Below are 27,284 nucleotides of genomic sequence, written 5' to 3' on the forward strand. Positions count from 1 at the left end.
TCGCCTCGCAGGAACCACACATCTGCCTGAACACAAGCCCAGCCGGAAGGCGTCCTGTCCGCCACACACGGGTACCCCACACTAAGCACACAGCTTTCCAGCTCCGTGCCTGCCCCGTTTTGTACTCCACGCTCCTCCAGACCCAAATCCACGAGGACGTCCACGAGAAAATGAAGCAGACGCGTGCTGGTGGAGCCAACGTGATACCTGCTGACCCCTTCTGCTCAGCCTCTGCTCCTGGCCCTCTTCACCTCCTGCCATTCCCTGCCTTAAGAAGAAGCACTCAAACTGCAAGCTCCGTAGGACAGGCCAGGTCCTGACCATTATTTTCAAGTCCCGGACAGAAGCCACCTGCAGCCTGCTTGGTCTCGGTGTGCCCTGAGCACCCGATCAAAGGCCGGTTGCGAAGTTCTGGCACCACGAATCCACGCACGTGGCTGGAAAAGCCAGCTGCTGCCCGCTCCCCGAAGGGCAGCCCCTCCTGAAAAGCAAATAGATCAGCCTTACGTTTCTCCAAACGCCAACAGATGTCCCACTGCCCAGGATAATCCTAAATCGGGGGGAAAAAAACCACCACAATACCAATGATAACAGTGGAAAGTCGGTCCCGAAAACCTCCAGCAAGGCCACCAGCCTTCTCACGGATTGCCACCTACTGCCACCACCTCCTCCTCTCTCACTGATGACTTCCCATCCCCAGAGCCCTGCCACCGCCTAAATCCCTCCTCGTGGCTGCTGCAGCCCTGGACGAAGCTCGAGGGGGTGAGCTGGGAGGTTCCTGCTCAGCACTAACAGCTCCAAGCAGGGGACGTGGGGCCAAACAAGACCAAAGTCCTCCCCTTCCCAGCCCGTGCCACCTCAATCCTTGTGGCAGGCCACAGCCACGCTTCAGCCCCGCAGAATTCAAGCAATCTCTTCGCAATGGTCATCCTAATTTTCCTTTTTTTTTTTTCTTCTTCTTTTTTCATCCCCAAAAAGGACCTTCCCTCCCCCACCAAATTACTTCCCTGCCAGTCTTTGCTTCCGCGCCGATTTACTGATTACGGGGGAAAGGAAAAAAAAAAAAAAAGGGAGATATAATAATGGTCCTTTTTCTTTCTTCCTCCTTTTGGAAGGCAGGACCCTGCCAAATGGTTTTGCCCCTGGGCTGAGCCGCGGCCAGTTCCACCCCCTGCAGGAGGGAGTTAATGAAATACGCAGCGGAAGGGCCCTCCCGCCTCCCGCTCCAGGACTTGGGCTGACTCCACTACGGCTAATCCCATTACAAGAAAATAACGTGGATAATTCAAGCTAATGAAATCGTTACAAGAATGTGGACAGCCAGGGGTGGACATTCAGAGCCAATTTAACACTCCTCGGCGTTGTTATCCCCGGCGCAGGAAATATCTGAAAGGAGGAAGGGAAAGGAGAGAGGGAGAGAAAAAAAAAAGAAGCCCTCCTCTCTTGTTAGCTTAAATCCTGTTAGAGAGTTCAGGAATTAATCTGCCACCTATCTCCCCTGCTACCATTATCATCATCATCATCAATAACGTCTCCTCGGTAACCTCTGAGCATTAACAGATGAAGGCGCAGGAGGGCGAGGAGGGCGCGGAGCCTCCCGGCACGCTGCAGCGAGCGCGGCGCTGCCGCTGCCACCACCCCGGCGCAGAAAAGGGGACAGAGAAGGGGACAGAAGGGGGCGGCAGGGCTGAAGCCTGGACCCGCACACCCCAGACTTCCTCTCCCACAGCAGCTCCGTCCTCAGCTCCCTGGTCTAGCTGGAGGTGTGCTGGGTCACCAAACTGCCTTCCAAACCTCTCCGAAAACCGCACAGGGCACGGGAGGAAGGCAGCCACGGGTGCTCCTTGTTCCTTCCTGCACGGATCACCATTTTTTTTTTTTTTTGTTTAATTTTTCACCATCCTCTCCTCGCTGCCCACAAGCATCATCTGTAGTTGGAGGCCTCCTGGTCCGCTTGCTGCAGCAAAAACGGGGTTTTGCCTTACCTAATTCCTGTTCTTCTCCACTCCTAGGGACAGCCGGACACGAAGCAAAGCGATCCCCACCTCCTGCAGGTGGATGCAGCAGGCCCAGGGGCAGAGCTGCTGCCGCGGGCGAGATTTCAGAGAGACCCAAGCTCCCACGCACATCCAAGCGCCTCCTGGTTGCAGCCTGACACGGGCACGGCTCACGCTTGTCCCCATCCTGCACCGCTGGGTGGTGGCAGGATGGCGCGGACCCCGGGAAAGCCAAACCTTTCCCACCCTTCCAGCTCAGCAGCTGCAAAGCCCCGGCTGCTGCTTACCGACCTCACGCAGACACGCACCGCCTCAGTCCCTCCACGGAAACAGCGACCTTTGGGATTTAAAACAGAGACGGAGCAACACGAAAGCGAGAATTTGGAGTGAGATGAAGCAAAAGCCCCGTGGCAGAAGCAGCAGAAGAGCTGGGAGCACCGCAGAAGGGTGAGCTGCAGAAGGCCGGGCCACCAAGAGCAGCGTGCCACCAGCCTCCGTGGGTCACAGAGACGGGACATTTGGGGTCCAGCCTGGTGGCTGTCCCCTCCCCATCCCATGCAGACACTCTCTGATGTGCCACAGGGGAATTTTTCACCTTTGTGCCACTCCAGCACAAACAGCAGCTTGTCCTTCCCCTTTTCCTAGGCTTTATTCTCACCAAGCTTGCAGGAAATTACCACCAGCCACATTTCCACCTCGTGCCCCGTGAACGAGGCTGGGACTGACCCAGGCTTTTGGAAACCAGCGATGCCCAGGACAGGGAGGGATGCGGTGGGCCGAGCCTCCCCGGGCCGAGCGGCACTACCCCATTTCTCCGGGTGCTCTCTCTTGCGCCTGCCTAATTACCTCCAGACGGCGCTTCCAGCGCACCTGCCGCAGCAACTGTTTGTCTCGCCGCCTCCAAGAGCATCGCTCGCGAAGTTTGCTAGGGAGGAAAGCCAATTAGCATGTCAGCTGGGCACGAAGATCCCTCGCGCTTTATCTCCGCCGCTCGGCAGCGGGGACCTCTCGTGCTAATTCCCTCCCTCCTTCCGCTTTGGCTCCTCCAGTTGGAAATACGCAGAGAGGACTCGAAAGCAAAGTGGGAGGGGGGATTGTAGGGCGGGGGGCAGCGGTGCCCAGCCCTGGCTGTCCCTGCCACCTTGGGAAGCCCCGCAGCTCCCCAGGGAGCGAGGAGATGCCAAGAGGTGTGCCTGAAGAAGAGCCCCAAGATCCGGCGATTGGGGTGAACGGTTGGGATAAATGCGACGAAGGCACTTGCAGATGATTTTTAACTGAATTTTGGGAAGAGGTGGGCACGCAGCCCGTTGGACCTGGCTTCACGGGGCAGAATAAAATGATGCCGTGCCGGCAAGTACTTGAGAAATAAATGAATAAATAAATAAACAAACCTGGTAGATTGCCAGCGGTCAGGGTGTTGTGCTCTGGGAGCAGAGCGTTCCCATGTCCTTGCCCCACACCATGCTCCAGACTCCCCACTCCAGCCACCACACCAGCCTGGCTCCTCTCCCTCGCTGCCTGTGCCGGGCTGTCCTCACCTCTCCTCTCCGAGCCCTTCTCCTCCTTCATCCCCATCACCCTGCTGGCTCAGGGCTCCTCTGAAAGCTTCCTCGGGACTTTGCTCCCCCTTCTTTTCCACCTGCAAGTCTCTGGCTGGCCGATGGCTCCCTTTTCTGGCTGTCACTTCAAATCCTCTTTCTCCTACTGCTGGTGCCAGCGGGTTGCCGTCCCTCGCCTTCCTCTCCTCTCGCTTGGGACCCGTTTGGGCGTGCTGCCGGTGGAGGTTTCATTGCCATGCCGTCCCGATGTGCCTTCCCACACTCGTTGGGTTGCCAGTAGCCCTCAGCTCCGTGCCACCGTGCTCCCAGCTCCAAGGGAGCCCCTGAGGTCCCCCAGCCTGCGCCCCCTCAGCCTCACCGCTGGGCAACCTGCCCGGGGTGCCGCATTGCCCTCGCTCCCCACCTCTTCTACATGGGCAAAACCAAAGTTCATCTCTTTCTGGATGCGTCAAATTTGGGCCCAGAACTTCAAAAAAACCCACAACTACTCCCAGTGCCGGCGACTAGGAGGACACAGATGCGCTTCTTCCAAGGAGCTCTTCCAAGGAGCGGTGGATTTACGCATGAGGCTCTTGCCAAGGTCCTGATTTTCCAGGGAAGCCTCTCCGCCCTCGCAGCCTCCCTCAAAGCCTCGCAAAGGAGGCAGCCTCGGGCCCTTCCCTCTCCCCCCCGAAGCTGCTTCCCCCTCGCCTAAACTGCTTGCTTCAAACCAGAGCAAAACATTTCACCCCTCCTCGATTTATTTTCCTTAACAGTTGCTTGTGAGGGACCTTATCAAAAGCTTTCTGAAATTCCAAGTAAATTAGTCATTAGGCAGGTTTTCAGAACAGTAATTAGGCCACTCCATGCCCCTGATGTATTATTTACCTGAGAAGATATACATAATTAGGGCTCTTCTTTATAACTGGTATTACACGCGCTAAATTCTACTCCAGTCTATCGTGTAATTACGCAATTAGGCTGCATGCTAAACAGAAAGAAACCAATTCTGAAAACCAAGTGAAAAAGGGGAAAAAAAAAAGGCCGGTAATTATTATTTTTTAAATCCCCCATCACCAGCACAGCGGCGGGTTTTAAAATTTTAATATCCCTCCACTCCAGCCGTTTCTGAACAGGTGCTAGAACCAGGTTTGGTTTCCTCGTTTTGTCACGTCTAATCCTCGCCTTGCGCCGCCGATTCGCTTCCTTAAAGGGATTTGCTCCAGGGCTGACGGTCCCAGGGGCTTGCAGCTCCCTTCCCGGGTCGGCAGGGATTTGCTGTGCTCGGGGAAACGGGGTCGCATTGTCTCGCAGCCTCTCCTCGTCCTCCCTCTCCCCCTGAAGAACGATTATTTCCAACAGCTTCCCGGCCGCAGCCGGAGGACGGCGGACGCAGGCAGGTCCAGTTGCTACGGCAGGGCTGGCGCCGAGATTTAGCCCTACAGGGCTGGACCCTACAGAGTAATCCAAGCGGGCAACGGGGCCAAAAAACCATCAGGGAGCACCGGGGGCTGTGCAGGAGAAGCCAACACCTCCGCAAGGGGCAGGCAGAAAACCAGGGGCCGGGTCCTGGCTCTCCAAAGCCGTGCCCAGCCCTCGTGCACCTCTCGACAGGAGGACGGGATGTGGCGATCCCAAATTTGTCCCCCTGGTCCTGCTGGCCGTACCTAGAAGCGTGAGCTCTTCTCTTCTGCAGCTCCACGTCCCGCGGCGTGCTGCCCTGCTCTGTCTCAGCCCCGCTGATGGAGGGGCGTGTGCCACAGGGAGTACCACGCACCTGGAGAATTTTTTTAATCTACCTATTATTACACATCTATTTTAGAGTTGGTGAGATCAAAGAAAAGTGCCCGGGACTTACCCAGCATGCTTACACCTCCCTGGGAAGACACCTGTGCATTATCCGCGCTCGTTTTCATGCTTTAAAGGCTCCTCTGACTCATTAGCTTCGTTTCAGAAGGAAATCTGTTGCTGTTGCTGCTCTAACTACGTCTCAGCGCTCGAAATTGCCAAGCCACCGCAGGCACGGGGAATGGTGCAGGATGGGGAATGGCATCAGCTTTAGGAAGCCATAGGTAGGACACCACTGTTGGACTTGCACTAAACTCTGGGAGAGAGTCAAGGTTTTTGGAAGGCCGTCACCCTCACATGCCGTGATTTCATCTGCCTGGGGGCTTTCTTACCCCTACTGCTGCTTTTTTATTTGTTTTTGGGGCAAAACATTCAGTGGAGAGAAGACCGCATCCACCAGGACCACTGCAAGAGGACTTCTCTCGAGCCCTGCCGGCCTCCTGTCCCCGCCACCTCCCAGCGCCGTGCCAGGACCCCCTGGGACACCCCACGGCTCCTGCCGCCAGCTCCCACGGTCACTCCCACTGAGATGTACAAGCACAGCCGTGACCCCTATATCCCAAACCCCAGGAAACCTAAATCCTCCCACCGACCTCAGTGGGAGCCTCGGCGCTCGCAGAGCATTTTGTCGAGCTCCAGCTCTCAGCCACGCTTCTCCTGCGGGCAGCACCTTGCAAGACCAGGGCTTAGGAGCCCCCACGTCCCCCCAGGGATCACCAGCAGGTCAGGATTTCAAAGGAACCCGCAGCTCGAACAGCGCCGAGATTTGGGGATTTATCTCTCCTGGGCTCCTTTGAAAATCCCGATCAGAGCGCAGCTGCGGTCACAAAGGAGTTACGCTAAAAATAGTGCTCGCAGGAGGGCCTGGCACAAATCTCCTTTCCTCTCGGATCCTCGTGAGTCAGCTCGTTTTAAAGACAGAAGAGGAAATTCAGGCAACTGGCAGAGCAGTAAAAAAGAGGAGGGAGATGCAGCCGTGCCTCGTGGCCCCCAAAAGGGCATCCGGTGGAGAAAGGAGCTTTGCTGTAGGAGCCCAGGCGAAATGGCTGCACCGACAGCCAAAAACATCTCGGCTTTGACTCCAGAGCCTCCTGCACCGGGCTGAAGGAGAATAAATATAGAAGCACTAAGATATTTATAGGCAGGCAGCTATTTTAACATGGCTCTGCTTTAAAGAGAATCCTTATTTAAGTCCCGGCCCTGCGAAGCCGCAGGATGACTTCGAGAAATAACCAGATTAATTATTTTCACCAGGAGAACCGAGAAACACGTAGGGAAGATCAAATGCATGCAAATGCATGTGGAAGCTTGAGTGAAGTGCTGCTGTTCTGGTGACTCAAACACCACGAGGATGGTGAGATCTCCTGAGCACGGGACAGTCCTGGAAGCTTTCCCTACCCACGTCCTACACCTGCCAGGGGCCAGGAGGAGACGCAGCAGTCGGAACAGGCACAGGGCTCAGCAGGGGCACCGCCACTGTCCAGCACCGTCCTGGTCAAACGTTAGATTGTGTCACTGCTGGATGCACTGGGAACAGAGGAATATTTCCAGATGTACCATATCGACCCTGATGATGCTCCAGTTCCTGCATCCTGCCCCCAAACCGGAGCCGGGGCTGCTCCCCGTGCTCAGTTTCCGTCCTTTGGCTGCCCGTTCCCTACCTGCAGCTCCCCGAGCTCCTGCTGGAGCTCAGAGGTGACTTCACGCGGCGCGACACCTTCACAGGTCGCTTGGGAAAGCCTCAGAGGACGGAAGGGAAGGAAGGACAACGACCGCACGCTGCCAGCATCACCTGAGCCGTTACGGGACTCACAATGTTTCTGCCTTCCTTGCTTCCTTAATCACGCCTTGGTGTTACAGAAGTGGAAGAGCACCACTCTTTGAGCAGGGCTGTGCTGTGCTAACTGCAATTTAACGGCGCAAGCCCACGCTCCCCAGCACTGCCCTGAGGACACACGCACCCCGTTAGCCTTGTCTTGGGGTCTCGGGCCAGCTTTTGAGGGCAGAGGCAGGGACGTGCCTCCCTGCGCCTTCCTCGCCCAGCGTCTCACCCTGTGGGTAGGCAAACAGCAGCAGTGGTGAACCTGCCTCAGGGATTTCATAAAGGGATGTGGAGGATGCTGAGCGCCTGCTCTGGCAGCTGGGCTCCACAAAACCTGAAGCCCTCCCCAGTGCTGGGGGTATCAAGTTTGGTCTCCCCCTTCCCTGGCCATCTATTTGCCCCAGTCTCACAGCAACTTAACGCTGAGGGCTTCTTGCTCATAGACCTCTCTTCCTGGGGAAGAGAGAAAAATATTTGAAAAACGTAATCTTAAATGTTTCGCTCAAACAAAATACTCTGGTGGTGTTTCTGACGGAATCCTCTACGCACACAAGCCCCAAGTGGTAAACATCCCTCCCGTATCCCCCGGAGAAGAAGCAAGGCGCAGCTCTCGCTGCAAATCGCCAGCAGGCAGCGAGATGGAAAGGGGCTGGCACCTTCCAGCCGAGCGCCGGAGAAAGCCATTTCCCTGACAGATGCCTGATGTCTGCGGGAGGACCGAACACGCGGCCCTACAAACCCCGGGACCTGCAAGGAGCAGCAGGGCAGGCGAGGGAAGGGCTCCCACGCGGCCGCATCAAGTGGAAGCTCCCCGATACGGGGAAGAGGAAAAGAGGCTGCTGAGAAGCGTCCCCGTGCCACGTACCCTGCGTCTGACGACAGCTGGCTGCTACGCACGCTGCTTTAGCCTCACACACGGAGGTTTGGAGAGCTTTCCTGCGGGCACTCACTGCTCCTGAGGTCGGCAGGAAGGCGAGGAAAACGCTGCACCGCCGGGACCATGGAGGTGGCCGCGCAGAAAGAGCCTGTTTCTGTTCCCGTCAGAAGATGGGACCTCAAAAAGGAATCTGAGCTGGGAAAGCACGAGCTGGATGCTCAGGGGGCGATTAAAAGAATGAAGTTCTTTGGGTTCATCCTCTCTGCGCTGTTAAATAAATATTAGAGAGCTCTGAGAACACGCAGCACCGGCAGCCTGCAGTCCATCTCCCAGCCAGCTGCTGAGCTTGGTGTTGCCTGTAGGAAGCCAGCACCCCTGAGCCCTCCTCTCAGCTTTCAACCTGGGGGTTAGAAATTTACGCAGGCAGATGGAGAGCCCTGATTCCTCAGGAAAACTGTTTCCTTAGGAAAACAGCTTGTGAGAGCGGGGCTCTGCAGGCTCATGGGATCCTTCCTCCCGCACCTGCAGGTAGCTCCCCACCCGGGGGAGGCAGAGCTGTTCCCCTTAACGCGCCTCCTGCTCTGCAAACACAGGGAAACGCGAGCTGTGCCGCTCCTCGGATGGGGCTGCATCGCCCCGAGTGCTGTAAAAAAAAGTGCAGCCACAGGGGACACGGTGAGAGAGAAGTGAGGGGGTGGTCCTTACAGCCTGAACCCTCCAAAAATACAACACAAGAGCACGGCTGGCCAAGAGCTGAGACACCTTCTAGGGATGGCAACACCACAAATCACTGGGGGTGGTGCAGAAATCCTGCAGCTAGAGAGGGGCAGCGGGGGGAGAGCTGCCAGCCACGAGGGGCCTGGGGAGCGTGGAGCCTGCGAGGGAGCTGTCAGAGCCCCAGCCCTACCTCGTGTGACAGCAAGAAGTCCCCGCAGAGGTGACGGCGCCGGCAGATGCAGCGAGCAAACAGCCAAACGTACTGCAGAAATGGGGGGGAAACAAGAGAGGAGGCGATGGATGCGGTCCTGACGGGGAGAGCCGGGCTGCACTTGCTTGCGTTAAATTAAAAAAAATGGGGGAAAACCAAAAAAGAGGCAAGTGGTTAAAGAGCAACTTCTCAGCAGCACCCCCTCCGCCCGCAGGTAGGGCAGGACGGCAGCTCCCTCCCCTCGCTGCGGCGGCCCTCATTTCATGGGGTTTTTGCACGAGCGGCGGGCTGGAAAATGATCCAGCGGATGCAGAAGCACCCCCAGGCCCCCGGGTGCGCGGCGGGCGGGTGGCCGGAGCCCGGCCCTGCTGGGGCGGCGAGGAGGGAGCCTGCTGCTGAGCTCCCAAATTGCAGCCGCGGTGCGCGGGGGGAGATGGGCGCTGCCCCCCCGCCACCCTCCTGGATGCTGACGAGAGAGACAGCGCAGTCCTGCGTGACAGCGTGAAATTAATATGATTTTGGGGGAAGCTGGCAGTGAGTAATGAGCATCTGAAATACCTCGCCTCCACCCCCCCCCTCGCCCCTGAACTCCTTTAACCCTTCAGCCGCTCGCACGGCGATGCCGGGAGAGCGGGCTCGAAGGAGGGGAAGAGGCAGAGCTGGGGTGGAGAGAGGCAAAGAGGGGCCGAGCAGCCCAGGCAGCTGCTGAATTTGTGGGGTGAGTTTCGGTGCAAATGCTGGAGGTGCTGAGGTCAGCGCTCTCGGAAAGGCAGGACCCGAAACGTCGAAGAGCACGGCTCCACGGGAAGGTGTTTTGGGGCTGGAAGGGATCAAGGCTGGCCTCCGGGCCTCTCCCAGCTGGTCCCAGGAGGCCACCCGTGAGGGGAACAGCCCAACATGTCCCCACCACCTCCGTTAAGAAGCCAGGAGATCACCTTCCCAGGGGCCCAAAAAACCTCGGTCTGAAAAAGCGCTCCGTGCGAGGGTTCCTTCCGAGCACTCCTGCTGCCTCAAAAAGGGTCAGTCCCGTAGCACCACATCCCTGCAAAGCTCCCCAGGAGCTTCCTACGCCTCCCGGTACCAGGTTCTCACGTTTAAGATCTCTCCTCTTCCCTGCCAGATGCCTGGAGTGGTCAGCTGGCTCAGCTGCAGCTGGGGGAGGAGGGAAGAAGACAGATGGTCAGCGTGCTGTGCCTTCGCTTGGCTTCTTTGGGGAAAGCAAGATGCACAGAGAAATGCTCTCGGTGCCACGAGCAGCAGAAGCCAACGCGGTGCAAACGCCGGGGCACAGGAAACCTTTGGGGTCCGCCCGGGCAGGGCAGGAGACCGATCACAGCCACATCCCAAAGGCTTCAACCCCACTAGATTGGAGGAGGTAGAAATGCTGCAGCGGGCTTGACGTTAAAGAAGAAGATAATGCAAATAGAGATGCAAATAAAGGACACGGTGTCACCCCGAGCAGCAAACTGTGATTCATTAGAGGCTCATTCAGGACCTTCGCGGGAAGCGAGACTGAGAAATACCCACACACAGGCGCCGGCGAGAGGCGGGGAGGTGGGCAGGTCAATGTCAACGTCTGGCTGAGGAATGCGATGGGGAAGGATTTTAAGACGAAGGAAATCATCAGCTGGATGGCTCCTTGGGTGAAAAACTGAGGCAAGAGTCAGAGTTAGTCCAGGTCATTCCAACGGGGCAGGTCCCGCGAGCCCCCAGCCTGACCGGCCAAGGGGCAACGCACGAGGAGAACGAGATCAGGCTACAGCCTAAGACAAAAAACCCTAAGACAAAAACCCCACACGTTTTCCCTTCCTTATATACAGGCACACATGCAGCGCTCAGAGCAATTCAGACAAAAGGAGACTTCCTAACACTCACACTGCAGCAGCCAGCAGCCAGCCTTTCCGTCGGAGTTGTTGCTCCTTTCCCATCGAGGAGCAGAAGCGCACGCACGTGTGCCAGCCCCACTCGGCACAGAAAGCTGGCAACGACCCCGACGCAGAATCCCAGAGTCAAGTCCGACTGAGACACCTCAGCAGCGGCCCCTTCCCCACCTCTCCTCACCTCCCCAAGCCCTTCCCCGCCGAGGAGCCTGTGTGAAACTCACTGAGCTCCCCCGGGAGGCTCGGCGCCTGGGCGAGAGGCGCTCCCGCGGAAGGAAGCGGCCTAAAAACTCCTTAATTTGTGTCGGACGGGCGGCCTGAGCAAAAGCAGGCAGCCGAGAGCTCCTCGGCAGAGGTTTCAGGTGAGCAAAAAGGGGACCTGTGGGCAGGGGACACGCGGAGTGCAGAAGAGGTGGGGAAAAAAAAATAAATCAAATATTGCAATGAATATTCAAGGCAGGGAAAGAGATGTACTGAAAAAAAATCTTCCTTCTGCTCTTGGGAAGATCCACCTTTTAAAGCAGCCCTGTCAAGATAACACAGAGTTAAACATTTCCTTATCTATGTTAAACACCTTTATGATTCAAACTGGAAAACAGCACCAAAAACCTATTTCGCTCTCCCCCGCCCCACGGCTCATTTTGCGGAGCCGAATTAAAGCGGCCAGCTCCACGTCTGGGCTCTGCTCGACATCGCTGCGCCTGGGTTCCCAAGGCGTAAGGAAGGGTCTCGAAGAAGGACCCCCATCTCCCTCAAAAGTTTAATTTATGCTTTTCAAGACAGGAAGAGAAATAAACCAGCCCAGCACATCCCTGCCTGGCGGAGAAAACCCTGGGTGCCGTGAGCTGGGTCAGGCTGCGGGGGGGGGGGGCAAGGACACCCACACCCCAGATGTTCCAGGAGCATGGATTATTTGGGGCAGCAGCCACCAGGGCTGGATGCAGACTTTTGGGGCCACCCTTTCTGGAAGAAGAAGAGGAGCTAGCTCCCAGCTAGGAACCAAGCTGCTTCCTGACAGCACCGAGGGAAAGGCACCCAGCAAAGACAAAAATTTTGCAAGTGCCTTCGAAGCACACTTGTAGACCTTCAGTGGGTGAGCGGGGCCAAGCTGCAGCAGGAGCACTGGGGTTGAAGGCATCAATCCCAGAGCAGCTTTCTGCAGCCCCAAATGCTCAGCCCTCAGCCCGCGCAGAGACCCCACATCCTAATTACAGAGCTGAAACCCCGCATTAACACGAAGCGGTGCAGCATCAGAAGCCCCTTCTGTTTACATCTCCCAAGGACTCGGTCCCAAACTGGCTCACCGGTGCTCCTCCGATACGCGCCTCCAGGCCTAGATTTGCAACGTGTTTTTGGAAAGCCACCTTTGAAACGGGAACCAACAGCAGGTGGGTTTTTAATCCCCCGGAGATAAGCCAAAATGGGCTACAAGCGCTGTTGGCACATGAATCCACCTGCACGCTGCGGACACCAGGGCGCGCGCACGCACCTACACGGGCTCTCTGACATGAGCTACCACCAGCAACGCTGCCCAGGAGCCGTCTGCAGCCTCAGACGAGTCAAAAGATGGAGCAGGAGCTTGGTGACTTTGCCTAGGGTGCAGGGTGCTGCTGGCTGGGTTTGACCCAGTTCGACCTGATGGCTGCAAAGACCGTGGAGCAGCCGGAGCTCTGCTGAGCACAAATATCCTCTGGCACGGCCCTGCCCTGCTATGGGTACATCCCAGCACTTGTTTTAATGCCTTACTCCCCCTCTTAGTGTCCATTTCTCCGAGGCACCTAAACCCCAATCCACGGAGGTAGTGAAGTGAGTGATCGGTGCTGGCCTGGATAACGAACAAAAAAATTGAGCAAGGCTCCTCGCCCACGGGATGAGCCTCTCTTCCCTGCTTTTGCTCTAGCACAGGGGCTTGTTAATCTGCCCGCACTGAGCAACAAGGGATTTGGCTGGCCCACCAGGCTGTGGAGGAGAGCAGGAGGCTCCTCCCCGGGCAGAAGCATCCTCCCGGGGAAAAGGGCTGCATCTCCTCCAGGGAACATCTCTGTATTTGCTGGTGGGGGAGCTGAAACCGCTGGCTTTACACCAGTAACCACACAGGGGTAGGACAAGAGGCATTTTGCTCATCACCCAAACAGCCAGCCCCCTCTCCTTCTCCAAAATACAAGTCCTTCAGCCGGGTCTAGCTGCAGCCTGACAGTTGGACCGTCTTGATGAAGTGATTCAGAAACGCAGCTTAATCTGCTGGTGGATGTAGCCCAGAGGAACAGGGCACGAACCCAGCAGCGGCTTCCAGCAGCCTTTCTCAAAAAGGGCTCGATGATCTGCTCCACGTCCTGCCTGAGTGTGCCCAGACCAGCGTGCCCAACGCCTGCACAGCTAGCAACTGCCTCCCTCTGCCCCTCAGATCACAATCCCATCATCTTATCCACGCTGACTTAATTTTGTTTCAGCTTTAAAGGGCTAAGGGCATAATAAACGGGAAGTTTTACAGTCCTGTGAATTGCAGTCGTTTGTGCGCACACACCCCCTTACCTCGGCTCAGGGTGCCGGGGGGAGCTTCCAGCTGCGGCAGAGCAGAGAGGGACCCGTGCTGTGCTTTAACCAGCTGTCCCCAGGAGGGCACAGAACACGCTGGGGGCATCGCTCTCAGCAGCCAGCGAGGAGCTGAGCAGGTGATTTGGCCTGCCGACGTGGGAGGGTGGCAGAAAGAAGAGGAAAAGTGTTGCACCCGGGGTTCCTGGGGATCGCCGAGCCACCTCCTCCAGACCAGACCTCCAGCAGGGGCTCTGCAGCTCCTGGGCTTCACCCCACCACCAGCTCCACCCCCCCCGAGCAGCCCCTGCCTGACCCAGACAGGCTTTTACACCACGATTTGATGCTCGCTGTGCTTTCTGCAGCTTCCCCCACGCTCACAGGCCGGCTCACTGGCGTGGGCATGGCCCGGAAAGAAAAATTTAAGCAGCCAAGAAGAAGCAGCAATGGATTTTGAGATATTTCTAGCACACAGCTGGGGTTTTAAAAGCAAAACCATCACTTGGAGAATGATCTGACAGACTGTTCGGCAAATGTTTGCAGCACTGTGCATCCTAGGGGTGTTTACACTGCATTTTCTAATTAAAACTGTCCAGCACTTGCTTAACAAACTCACATGTTTATGAAGGCTCTGTTTCTTTTTTCCCCTCTTCTGCCTTTCAGTAGCAAAGATTTCCACAGCTTCAACAAGGCAACGTTAGTCCAGGAAGGAGAAATTGTCTCCAGTCATGTAGACTCCATTACTGGGAGAAAGGTGTGAACAGCAAGCATGTCTGGCAGACGGATTCATTATACCACCGTGTCCTTTATAATGGGAAATGAAAAGCCCATTCTGATAACTACACTTTATTATAATAGGTCAGAAGAAGTGAAAGGCATCATCTTATAAAATTAACTTCATAAAGACTGCCTTTAAAAAAAAATATATCTGCCAGTTTATCCACCGCATCTTTCTTCAGAGATTTTTCTTCTTCTAGGGGAGCTGTGACTCCAAAGCCTTGTCCCGCTGCCTGTTCTCACTTTTGCCCTCTATCAGAGGGAATGGAGCTGTTTTCTCCTGATCAGTCCCAGGCACTTGTTTTGCCAGATGCAATAACGCCATGTCTTTGTCAAGACAAAGAAAACAGCCAAAGTAGTTAAAAACTAGGAGAGACCCCAAAGGTCTTCCTTCTCTTCCTCCTTCTTCGCAGGGAAGTCACAACGGAGATAAACTCGCCCCACAGCCCCCCCGTGCTCTAGCATACCTTTCAGTTGCTTCTTCGCGCAACTCAAGTCCACTCTTAACAGCTGGGGATAATTTCTAAGACTCAATAGCTTCTCACAACACATTTGGATTCGTTTCCTACAGGCGAAAGACAAGAGGTGGCCAGGCAGATGATAAAACACCTTCTAGGGGCACTGCTCTGACGCCTGATCTCGCTCTGAGCAGCGCTCACAACGTGAGGGTGGCTGCGACTAATTGGCAGAGGAGGGCTGGAAGCGAAGCTCCTTGCAATTTTAGGAGAATTTATACTGAAAAAAAAAAATGACTACGTACTTTTAGGTATGTTTTGCAAAGAAGGCAAAAGGAAAACACCATCCTCAATGCACACAAGTCGAGATGCAACACCAACAACTGCTTCTGTGGTGGTACAAGCGTCAGGCACCAAACTCTAGATGGACTCTCTGCAGTATTTGTGTCTCACATTGCATTAGATTGGGTGGAAATCTTTAAGACTTCTTCTAAATCTCACCGTTTCCCTTTTGGCAAAAATAAAAGGTGTCCTTGAAGTGTCATATGGCAGTTGCAAACCGGCCTTGTTTGTAATATTCATGAAAGTTGGTGCAGGAAGGAGGATGGAAGAGGATGCTACGAAACAAACGGTTAATTGGGACTTCAAATGAAGGTTGGATCTAGTGTGAGAGATTTTAAAGGAGCCCAATTTTCAGAAATTGCCAGAGCTCCAATCTGTGAAAATGTGGCCTTTCACAGATCTCCAATTCAGCTTGCCACATCGAGAGTTCCTTTTGAAAAAAGTCGTGCCATAAAAGCCCCCCAATTTGGTAGCAAAAATTAGCAGCCTTCATGGGATATCAATTCCTTTGTCTCTCCTCCCCTAAGCACGGCTCTTTGGAAAGGACGAAGGACCATTTGTCTTTTGTTATTTTTGCAGGTAGTGAAGATAAGAGTAGAATCTAATAAAGAACAAAAATGGCGAAAAAAAACCACACCACCCACAAAAGCTAAATCTTCACACCTAGCCCAAAAGCTGCCCCTATAATTGAAGAGCATTTCTCCCTCTGAAGAAAATAACACCCATCAGGCCTCAAAAAACCTCTCCCGACGGCACGACAGAGGCCAGCACCTCCAGCAGGAGGGGACAGAGGGACACCACATGTCCCAAAGCCATCGGGCTCGGGGTGGGCACACGTCCACCCTGCAACCCTGATTTTGCAGGGGCAGGACTCCAGCCTTCAGGGCTGCTAACCCGAGTGCTCCTGACTTCAGCTCCTTCCCTCATCCCAGGGATTTGAACTCGATAGCCCCGAACTCCAAAATTAAACTCGTTCACATCGAGACTCCTGCACGCCATCCACCTGGGGACAAATCAGGTTGAATTTTGCACGCGCTCGCAGACCTCTCCGCGCTACCAGGGACCCACGTCGCCACTCGACGGCTGTACGAACGCGAGCAATGGGGCAGGGCAAGTGTGAGCATCCAAGCCATGGATCCGTACGCTGAGATACTAAAAAGCATAAAGACAACCAGGGAAGGATTTCCTGAACTGCCAACGCCGAGCAGCGCGTGTACGAAGCCTTCCAAATCTGCTGTTCCCAACACCCAACTCCCTTGTTTCGCTGTTTCAGTGTCATTAACACCTACCGCTGCGAGAGTTAAAAACGAAGACAGCTCCTTGACAAAGCTCAAAACACGCAAATATTTGTTTGGGGGTAAAAACACACGTACCATCTCCTGCCAAAGCAGCTGAGAAAAGGAAAAAAAAAATCAAGCACAGAAGGAAGCAAGCTGAGAGACATCAGCTGCAGGGCTTTTGAGAGCGTGAAACAATAGGGGAGAGGCTCGTCCTGCAAAGCCTCCCACCTCCACGGGCCGGGGGCTGCTGCCCGGCGTGGCGGTGCCCGGCGGGGTCCCTGGCTGTCCCCAGGTTGTCCCCAGGCCGTCTGTCCCCAGCAGCCTCTCCTGGGCAGGCTAAGAGTGCCCCCTGCAGCCCTGCCGTCCGTGCCGCCTCCGCTGCCAAGCGACCGGTCGCAATTCCAAATAAATAAAGTAAGAAAATACAAATCGGACAGGTTCCTAAATGGAGGGAGAGCTAAAAGCTCCAAGAGCAAAGGCAGCTGATTTAAAAGCACAGAAAGCAATCTAGGAGGATGAAGTGTTGGGTAGCGCTCTGTCATGCCCGGTTTGAGCCTCTCGGAAGGGAAGGAGGGATGGCAGGGGTGCAGGGAGGATTGTGGGTGTCCCCCCCCCCAAGCCATTGATTTTTGTTTTGAGGATAAAACCCGCATCTCCAAATATCCTAGGTAAATGGGACGGATGTTCACGCGTCGCTCCGAGAACGCTGTCAGCAGCGCCCGGAGCCAGAAGCCGCTTGTTCCTTGCAATATTAATCAGAGCGCTCCGCTGCCCCTCCGCTCCCCAGCACTCAGGTGCCAGACAAGGCAGGAAGAAATAAAAAAAAAATGTACCAAAAACCCCTCATTCTCTGCCGGGCTCGTCTATTCTCCTGATACACATAAGCCTCCCAGGTCCTTGAACTTCACCCAGAGCCCTAACAGGCACAGATCCCCACGGTTTTGTTTGCTCTGCTGTTAGGAAGGACATTTCCACAACCACGTTGCATTGAGTTTTAGATCAGCAGAGCCCCGTGTGCCACCAGAACTCAGCACGAGAACTTGAAGCCCAAGGGTTTTTGTCCTCTTTCAAAAGGGCTCTCAGGGAAGCCGGGAAGCAACAGCACCCAGGCTGCACCAGCAAGAAAACCCCTTTGCTCTTCCACAGGGCTCCTTACATGGTGCCTTTCCTCAACGTGTGTCCGACAGCTGAGTCCACGGTCTGCAACCGGTTAGAACCGAGGACCCCGCTCCAAAACAGTGTTTCAACACACAGTTTTCCTCACCACCTTACACCCTTCCTCCATCCTGCAGGAATCAGGCTGCCAGCAGCACAGAAACCACCGTCCTTACCTGCGGGCAGGCCAGGAGAAGGGCATCCCACGCTAATGAGGCAGCTGGAATTCACTGTACACAGGGAGCTACATTGCTTCCTCTGCTCCAACAAATCCCTGCCCCACGGCTCCTCGCTAGGCAGCTCACAGTGTGCCCTGAGGGGTTTCAAAGGGTTAAAGCGATTCCTCGGCTCAGTCCCTTTGGAAAGGGACGCTGCAGCCCTGACCAGCTGAAGCCACCTGCCTTCTGCTTCAACACTCAGCAGGAAAGCCCCCTCCTAACCCAGGAGTTCACCATTCCCTGTGGACGGATGCCACCACTCTTGCTTCTGTGGATGCAAAAAGGGATGGATGGAGCTGGACGCTGATCCCCCCAAATTCCTTTGGGGATGCAGGAGGAAGAACAGAGCTGGGACCACAGCCTGGGGCAACCAGCCACAGGTTCTCATCCTGGTGGGAGCAGAAAAGACACCGTAAGCTGAACTCTACACGGCTGCACCTCTTTCCTGAGGTGTGTTACACAGCGTAACGAGTAGCTGCACAAAAGGCTGAGGGTACAAAGGAAACCGAGACCAGCCAGCGTGCAGAGGAATGCAGGCTGGGATCCTAAAATCCCTCTTTGCTGTTACGGCAGGTCTCAAGCCTGGCAAGGCACTCCGTGCTGGAGAGGCTCCGACAGGCAGCACAGCCTCACATCCTCACGCAGGGATGCGCCACACCAAGTGCACCAGGCACGCATCCAGGTACACAAAGCAAAACACTCGAAGGCAGAGCAAGATTTACGCGCTCCCTGTGTGCTGGGAAGGAGCTACGGCATTATGCGTGCAGGGCAGATGGAGGAGGGAGCCAGCCCGAGCTAAAACCTCTCAGAGCAGCTGTCTGCAGCGGCTCACGGTGCTCCTCCCCAGCCAGGTGTGCCAAGCAGCAGGAAAGCTGCCGCACACGGATCAGACGAGGGAAAAAAATCCAAGGCGATGTCATTCGGTCAATGGGGAGTGATGCCCGTGCTCTGGGGACATCTGTGGCACAGCGAAGGGCCACCCAGCTCTGACAGCTCCCAGGGCTGTAGTCACAAAGCTGGCACATGTCATCTCTGTCCCTCAGACAGAATTTCTGTAGCGATATATAACCTGCTAAACCATTTCTACTTCCAGGTTTGCTTACTTCCACAAAAAAACCCCCGAACTCCTAACATTTACACTCCAGCAGCAAGCTCCTGTACTCAAATCTTGCTGGCTCCCACACGGAGCACACCACACGCCCGACAAAGCGCGTTCCTACCTGAAGAGCTCCCTGATTTCCCTGACGGTGGCCTGGAATGGGATGTTTCGGACTAAGATCTTGGAAGTCTTCTGCTTCTTGATCGTTTGCTTCTTTCGGGAGGATTTCACGGCAGGCCTGTGAAGTCAACAGAGAGGGCAGGTGAGAACCACTGTGCAGCAGCACACGCAGGGCATTTGGGCACCTTTAAAGTTAGGAGTCAGGAAAAATTAGCCAGCCAGCTCAGAGTGACATCTTCACTGGTATCTTATTGATGACAATAGAAATTTCACAAGGTATGTCAAGTAGGAATGAATGCAAGCGATTTAAATCCCATGTCTGAAAACTGGATTCCAGTTTGCTGAGTGCAACCACAACCAAGATCAGGCAGCAGGCCTGTACTTGTACCTGCCACTAATTTTTCTTTTGAAACCAAATCTTGTCTACTCAATTATCAGAAGGAGATATTATTTGTGCGTATGCAAGCAGTTAGTCTAATGTAAGCTAATTTTCATTCTTTCTGGATTAGAAAACAGTAAACAAAACTTTTTAATAGATTATCAAACTAATTTATTTTGCCCAGGTTGTGTTGCATTTGAACAAGAGAAAAATTTACCTAAGACAAAAAACAGCAGAATAAAGGAAAGCTTTCTACATTAAAATTCATTTAGTGGTTATCCAGACTGTAAAGTGCAGAATGAATGAGGATGCTTCATTAAAGAACCGAAGTAGAAAGTGCAGCTCGTGAACTGTTGAATTCTGGTCCCTAGGTACCAAATTTTCGGAGAAATTTTGACATTTAAGAGACACCTCTTCTGGTAGGGTTTCCAAAGTGCCTAAACAACGGTTTTTGAGTGCTGACTGTCACCTTCAAACACCTGGATTAATTTTCAGCTTCATGGGTACGAATCACCAAAATCCCAGTGGACAGGAGTCTCAGACTTCAGCATTAAAGGTATAAATCTCAGTCAGTCATCCTCTTTATTTGACAGCAAGAAACACCTCTACAGAAAGGTCTGTCTGTGAGGCACCATCGCAAAAGCATTTGAGGAGCCTTTTCTTTCTTTGAATGTGGAAGTCTCAAGTGCCTGGTTCATGGTTTGGGGTCACTTTTGGGGCCCCACCACTGCATGCTGCTTAGGGATTTTACTTGGAAATGTCTTCTACTGAGCAAACACCTTCAGCTGATTTTTTTTTCTTTTCAAGTAAGACTGACTAAGGTGACTCCACTTAATCATACCAAGAGCTGATGTGTGACCAGCGCTACTGCTCACAACCCTCACGATGCAGAGAAGCTGGCTAAGAAATGAGGAACCTACCAAGAACCACTGCAGCTTAAATGTAACCATGCTACAGAGGTAAGGCAGCTTTACCTGATAGCTCTCTCTGAGATTTTCACTTCCAGCTTATGTCCATCTACAATGCAGCCCTAAAAGTCAAAAAAAATATATATATAAAAAAAAAAGTCACAACAGCTTTCACGCTTCCAAGGTAGTGGCACAGCACTTCACGTCTTTACTCTTTCCCATATATTCCTCCCATTCTCCCCATCAAACTTTTTCCCTGTTGAACGCTGTTCAAACAAGGCCAGGTTTCTGATATGAGGCTGAAGACAGCCTGACCGACCGAAGCAGCAGCCCGCGTCCCTGATCTCCCTGCCGATCAGCCTCAGCTCTGCCACTAAGCTGGCAGAGGCGAGTCACTTCACTGCCTCCGACTACTGTTTCCTCTCCCTCTAGACTGCAAACTCTTCAAGGCAGGGAGCGTCTTACTGCTTGTTCTGGAATGAGCCAAGGATGACTCATTTGCTGTCAGTAGCCAATACAGCAAAAAAAAAAAAAAAAAAGTCTGCAAAATACCCACTTTGCTGCTTTCTCCCTTCCCCCAGGATTCTGCTTTCAAAACAACTGGGAACGCAAATCTAACCCCAAGACTACGTGGGCTGTGGAACGTGAAATCACCACCTGTTGAAGGTGGGACCCATGGACTGCGGTCACGGAGCACGAACAGATTGTACAAACCCAGCAATTTCCTCAAACCTATCTAGAAAGGGATCGTTCCAGCTGTCTGGCCCGCTTCGCCCAGGTAATGCAGACCCAGGACTTGAATGGTGGTGTTCTAGCAGCACAAGGAACAACTTATTCCCTTGGAGCGCAGCCAAGCCCTGTGGCATGTGTCATGGAGAAGGCGTAAGGCTAGAAAACCCTGAAGCCCTGGCAGATTTACAGAAGGTAAAACTCAACTCCACAGCACTAAATACTGAGCAATAGTTATTCTCGTTTTGTGAGGGCCTGGGTCTCTGTCACCTCTGCAAAAGACACCCGGCAGAATACAAACTCACTAAATCTGCACCTTTCCACATTTTCTGCCACCTCCGCATTGGATCAGTGCTAACAAACACCCTTCTGAACAAGCCACTGTCCCTTTTACACCCTGTTCCTCAACCAGATTTTGAGCCTCTCAGCTCATCCATGCCTTTGCCCATCACCTCTGGAAAGAAACCTGGATAGACAAATCTGGATAGACAAACCTGAGCTTACCTGGAGCTGGCGCAGGGCTTTCTGAGCACTCTCTGGCTTCTTGTACTCCACAAATCCAAAGCCCATGGAAAGCAACGTGCCTAGGAGGAGAGAGAGAGAACTTAAGTTAGTAGAAAACCATGCTATTAAACTGGAGATTTAAAAATTTAAAAACAAACCAGAAGAAAGCGCTGTTGCACACTGACTAGACTAGGGGAACTCGCTGCCACAGCATCACACGCACTCACACCACGAATTGCAGTGCCCTGCACTGGCTCTTCAATGTGATGCAGGGACAATTTGGAGCACAAGAAGTCTCTGAACTGCTGATTGTCAAAACTGGGGAGGCAAAAAGTAATACCCCAGAGAAGGGGCCAGCCTGCCCATGCCCACGCCATGAAGTCAAAGGCCATCCAGGCTGTGCTTGCCTTACGCAAAACCTTTCCTGCGTCCAACCCCGTGGAAAGCAAGCAGGCAATGCAACAGCTCCAACCACTTGTCCCTGCAGCGCGCCGGGACCGACGCAGGCAGGGAGATGGCAAACGAAGCACACACAGCACAGTGCTCAGCCAGGGATCCTCAACGATCCTGGCTGCTGCTGTGGATTAAAGCATGCCCTGCAATGATTCAACCACTGCATGACGCTGGTTCCTTTCAACTTGCGTCTTGTGTGGTCCTGAAGGAGCTGGCTCCTCTACACACATCCCCACAAAGCCCACAATCGAGCTTAACCTTCTAGACTGAACCCCGGTGTATTTTTGGTGGCTGTTTTCAGCCATTTCAACAGGCGTACTTCTAGAAATGTTAAAGACTTCACCAGCAAGAACACAAACGCTCATCTAGATGAATGCTAAAGCAACGCCACACCTGAGCCCTCAGCAACCAGCCAAGGGAAGGAATTGAACAGCAACATCTAGAGTACCTGCTCTGTCTTTCTTCTTGGATATCGTGCAGCTCTTCACAGCTCCCACTTTGGAGAACGTCTGCAAGGAATTCAGACACGTGACTCCGTTCTCTTTGTCACAGGCTTACAGCTCAGCTTGAGTGACAACGTGGCCCTCTTCCAGAGCCACGAGCACAAGCTCACGAGCCCACCTCCCCCCGGCACACCTGAGAAGCAGTCAGTGCAGCTGCTTTTTCTATTATAAGATTACTTCTGTGCAAATACACACCGACTTTAAAAAAAAAAAAGGAAAAAAAAAATACAGGTGTTCTTGGACACCCTCCTCAGAACCTCTGAGATCTGGGGTGGCTCTGGAAGACCACTGCAGGTTACAAGATGCTCTCACCCAGGCAGGGACCTTAGGGGTGGGCAACTCCAGTGGCGTCCCAAGAAAACAGCTCCTTCCAGAGCTGAGCAGGAGGGGGTGCCCTACAGCAGCACACCGGCTATTTGATTCTCCTGTAAAACTGTAGCCACAAAGCACAAAAAAAGGAAAAACGGACAAGTCCCAGTCTCTCTCTGATATTTATAGTTGTTCCCAGGGCCCACTGGACCACGTCTATACTAGTACCACAGTCCCAAGGCAGAGGAGCACAGGTCCAGAATGGACTAACACCCCACCAGCACTCCTGGCCCATGAAACGTGGCACTGCACATGGCTACAGAAATTAGCAGGGATGGGAACTTCCAGCTGTTTCTCCCAGCCTTGCTATTAACATCCCACGGGGCTTCAGAAACGCTACAATCTCTCCCAAGCGCTTTGCTGAGGTAAAGCAGCTCTGCGTTGGTAGAAAACTGAAGATGAAAAGCACACCTCAGTGAAATCACCATTTATTTATTTAGCACACAAAGCAGCGTCACAGCTGCTCAAGCTGATCCCAAGGAGAAGCACAGGAAGCAAGGAGTCTTAAAAGACTTCCTGCTGCCTCCACCTGTCCCAAGGTGGAATTAAACCTCATCAAAACCGTTTCAGAAACGTTTGTCTAATTGATGCCGAAAACTCTAAGTGGAGTTTTCCAGCCCCAGTCCAATCCTGGGCTCCCTCTTCTTCCCTTCATTAGCCCGTAGTGTCTGCAACTGAACTCCTTTGGACACTATCCTTGGCACAACAAGGTGGAAAACAGCTTTCCCCTGGCCCTCTGCAGCCCAGCAGAGCCCTTCCTTTTAGCCCCTGCAGGGAGTAAGGGGTTTGCTCCAGCAAGCAGCCCAGTCTGACCTCCAGCCCACTCCCACCCCACCTGAGCGGCCTGTGCCAAGTAAAACCCAGTCCCCACCCTTTGCTTACGGCTTACCTCGTTCAGGGTGTCTTCTGTGGTGGCGAAGTTGAGGTTTTTGATGAACAAGGTACACCCTGGCACGCTCTCTTCTTCTTCCTCATCCTCCTCTTCATCCTCCTCCTCCTCCTGTGCTGCTGTTTCCTCTGAGCCCTTGACAGCTGTGGCCGTGTCATCACCACCTGGTACAACAAGAACAAACACAACGCTGGAAGGGGTAACAAAGCTGAATTTGGGGCGAGCTTGCCCCCTGCCCCAGCTGTGAGCCAGCGTTCCAGCAGGAACAGACCAGTCCTCCCTTGGCTCTTTGTGGGTGAACAGGGACTGAGGCAAGCTCAGCACACAGTATGTGAACACGTCAGCTGTGGAAACTAAGATACTGCCTGTCCTTTGAACGCAGAAACTCCACAAACCTGCGTCCCCAGCACCCAAACGCCCTCACATCCACCTTCTCCAGACACTGCTGAACTAGGCAAGGGGCCTCAGCCTTGCTTGAACACGCTTCTGCGCGGCTCTACAACCTCGCCTCTTGCTAACGCTTATCTGCAGGATGCAAAACCCTCACTTCCCCATCAGCACACAAAGGCACTTCCTAGACAACAGGGTATACACACAAGCTGTCATCCATTGGCTCTCCAACTCCTTTCCTTGCTAAACAACTTGCATTTTCACACTAGCTTCATCCCCTACAGCGTAGCTGATGCTGTGCTCAGGGGGACCACGCTAAGCACCTCCCTTTGGCATTACCACCACCCCCTCGATGATTTTCCTAGGCTTATTTCTCTCACTTTGCATGAGATAAACCTGCATGGGGTCAGGGGTGCTCAGAGACCCCCCGGCTCTATTTCAAGAGCTGCCTTTCCCCACAGGGCTCCATCTGGTTGCCCTCCCTGCCTCTGACACCACGCAGCCCAAACCTTTTCGGTCGGGTGGCCAAACTCTCCTCATCCCAGCCCGCGAGGAATCTGCCAGCAAGGTATGGAAAAAACTCATCGCCTCCGAAGGCAACTCGTCGGAGAAACGGGGAGGGAAGAGATTTAGTGAGACGGGGTGGGATGAAAAGGTGCCTCCATCTGTGGCTGGCACAATGAGAGGCCGCCACGCGCCGCCGCCTGAAGCCCTTTTGTGAGCGAGGCGAGGAGTTTACCGCGCATCCCCTCCCTTCCCTCTCCCAGACGCAGAGCGCCAGAGGCTGGCAGCAAAGACCATTATCAGCCCCAAGCAGCCTTCCAGGAGCTCCTGCGCTTAAAGCCCTTTATCTCGAGGTGAGGGTCTCGGTCACAGGGAGATAAAGCGTCCCCCCCAGCTCCCCTGGGCTCCGGCTGTCCCCTGTGACCCACACACAGAACAGCAGCCCAGGAAGAGGCTTTTCATCAGCTTTTCTCCCCCCTCCCCAAACCTCAGAGTCCTGAAATAGCTTCCAGCAAAACAAACCTACATAAAGCCATGCTTCTCCAGCCCCCCTCCCCCCCCCTTTTTTTTTTTTTAAGGTTTAAAGGATCTTGAAAGGTTTTAAACATACAGGCAAGATTTAATTGTTATAGCCCCAGGGATGGGGAGAAAGAGTCTGCTGGTGGAGGGAAGGTTGTGCCCTTGAGGCAGTGGAAAATCACCCAGACAAAGCATACAGCAGGGCTTGACACAGGAGCACAGAGAAACGAGCACAGGGACCCTCGATCTGAGGCTGGCACGTCGGCTGCTCCATCCACCGCTGCCTGCTGTGGCAAGCTGGCTGCCCACAGACAGGGAGTGTGGCCTTGCACAGCACGCAGCCACCTCAAAGCCACGCTCAGGGGGGCAGGTCAGGCTCAAAGAAAACAGCTACAGCTCTCCTGATTGCTGCTGCCCAGCCCAGCCCAAAAATCTCCTCCCATCAGCCCAGGCCAACTGGACTGTGTGCGAGCAGCACCACGCTGCCCCCAACTCATCCAGGAGGTGGGGAGCGCAGAGACAGGATAGAGCCCAGTGCTTGTGTGGGACACACTGCAGGTGCGTTCTTAGGGGACCCTGAAAACCACACAGAGGACATCAAGAGAATGGTTCCCTACCAGAAAGTTCAGCATTGCTGCTTTTGTCAGAATGCAGCAGGGGAGTGACCCGAAGTTAAAGCTCTTACCAGGTGCCAGGCTTGCTTCTCCCTCCTTTTCTGGAGCCTCTGTGGGTTTTTTCTGAGGGGCTGGGCTGGAGAAGACACCCATCGGAGCCCACTCCAGATACAGTGGCGTGGAGTGAAACTGAAGAGAACACAGGAGAAACATGAAGAAGGTAAGACATGAAAAAAAGCTCTGCTCTGAGTTTTTCCACTGACACGCTGTTACGGAAACAGCAGTAGGAAAGCTAAGCAACATTTTTGCCTGGCTCAACTATCTTCCACTGAAGGAGAAGATGTATCCAACCTCACACAGGGGCAGCCTGCCAAACGGCACCCAGAGGTCAAGGAGCAAGGCCACAGCTGGGCAAACAAGCTCCAAGGGGAGCTCCGGGCGTCAGTACCACACTCCCCTAATGCAAGAAGTATCAGAAACTCTCTCCCATACCACAGAGGAATTCTTACAGAATAGTAGAGACTCTGAGAAATCTCATCCTCCAAAACCCCCCATCTTACATTTTAAGAAGCACAGCTTTATGTAGCTTCACAATTAGCCAGGACCCACGCGCTCCAGGCAGCTGCCTGCCCCTGGCCATGCTCACCTTGGAGTAAGCCAGCCTGGTGAACGCTTGCTTGGCCTCAGTTGGCTCCAGGAACTCCACGATGGCTGTGATGCCTCCTGCCGGGAGCAGCACCCGGCCCAGGCTGCCGTGCTTGCCAAAAAGGACCTCCAGCTCTGACACGCTCGTGCTGGCGGGGAGGTTCTTGACCAGGATCACAGTTTTACTCCGCTTGCCAGAGGCCTGCCACGTTTGGTGGGGGGAAAAGAGAAAGGGGAGACGGGATTTTAGAAAGCCATGCAGCATGTATTTCAACCATCCCAAGCACAGCTGCATTTTGCAAGTGTTCAGAAGGTTTCCTAACTCTTAAAAGAGTTCAATCCTGCAAGACGATGAGGATTAATTAATTTCAGAGAGAGCTGAGGATGTCAGGACTAGGCAACCATAGAAGAGGCAGGTCCTATTTGCTCCAGCTGGGCATCTCACCTGACTGAAGGAATCCAGGCTGACTCCGTTTTCAATTAGGAACCGGCGAATTTCCTGGACCAGCTCGGTTTCTCCCAGAGCGACCCTCACTGCCACGCTGTCTTTGCTCTCCTGCAGGCAAGAACATCGGTTAGCAGTGTGACAGAGGTCAAAGCAGGGAAGTAAACGGCCTGATCCAGGAAGGTGCTGAGCAACTGTTGCTCCTGCTGCTCTTAAAAGCATCAGGAATTTGGCAGAGAGCTTGGAGGCAAAATGCTCCAGCTCCTCTGAATCTGCTGGGAGTTGCTGAGTGGAAAGGTGTAAATTCCCATCAACTTCCAGTCATGTACAAACTCAAAATTCAGCCACAGAAAAGCAGATAGAGGGGAGAATGGGGAGAAGAAATGGGAGAAGAAACGTCATTTTGTCTTCCAGTGATGAAGGGTTTGTCCTCCACAGAGAGGCTACAGGATCACTGATCTTTCAGCCTGTATGGTGCTCATGATTGAGCAGCAGCTTTTGCTGCACAAGACCATCAGGCAGGTCCTGGCCCAGAGAAAACAGGTAGGAAAGTGATCTCCCCTCC

At 53.9% G+C, this 27,284-nt stretch overlaps 1 protein-coding gene across 3 annotated transcripts in view; it reads right to left on the bottom strand.

Moving 5' to 3' along the window:
- RBM19 (RNA binding motif protein 19) overlaps positions 1–27,284 on the bottom strand; it is a 60,842-nt gene that overhangs the window by 24,322 nt on the left and 9,236 nt on the right. For 2 of the 3 annotated variants that reach the window (XM_083803344.1, XM_083803345.1), the window contains exons 14-21: positions 26,720–26,830; positions 26,276–26,476; positions 25,701–25,818; positions 23,603–23,766; positions 22,290–22,350; positions 21,389–21,468; positions 20,222–20,277; positions 18,870–18,986 (exon numbers count right to left, since the gene is read on the bottom strand). In XM_083803344.1, the coding sequence (XP_083659470.1) occupies positions 18,870–18,986; positions 20,222–20,277; positions 21,389–21,468; positions 22,290–22,350; positions 23,603–23,766; positions 25,701–25,818; positions 26,276–26,476; positions 26,720–26,830 (908 nt within the window). Of the gene's footprint in view, positions 1–10,137; positions 10,163–18,869; positions 18,987–20,221; positions 20,278–21,388; positions 21,469–22,289; positions 22,351–23,602; positions 23,767–25,700; positions 25,819–26,275; positions 26,477–26,719; positions 26,831–27,284 lie in introns of those variants that run through there. The other variant, XM_083803346.1, reaches the window with a different exon arrangement.

Source organism: Anser anser (assembly GCF_964211835.1).
Source record: "Anser anser genome assembly, chromosome: 18".
NCBI classification, from domain to species: domain Eukaryota; kingdom Metazoa; phylum Chordata; class Aves; order Anseriformes; family Anatidae; genus Anser; species Anser anser.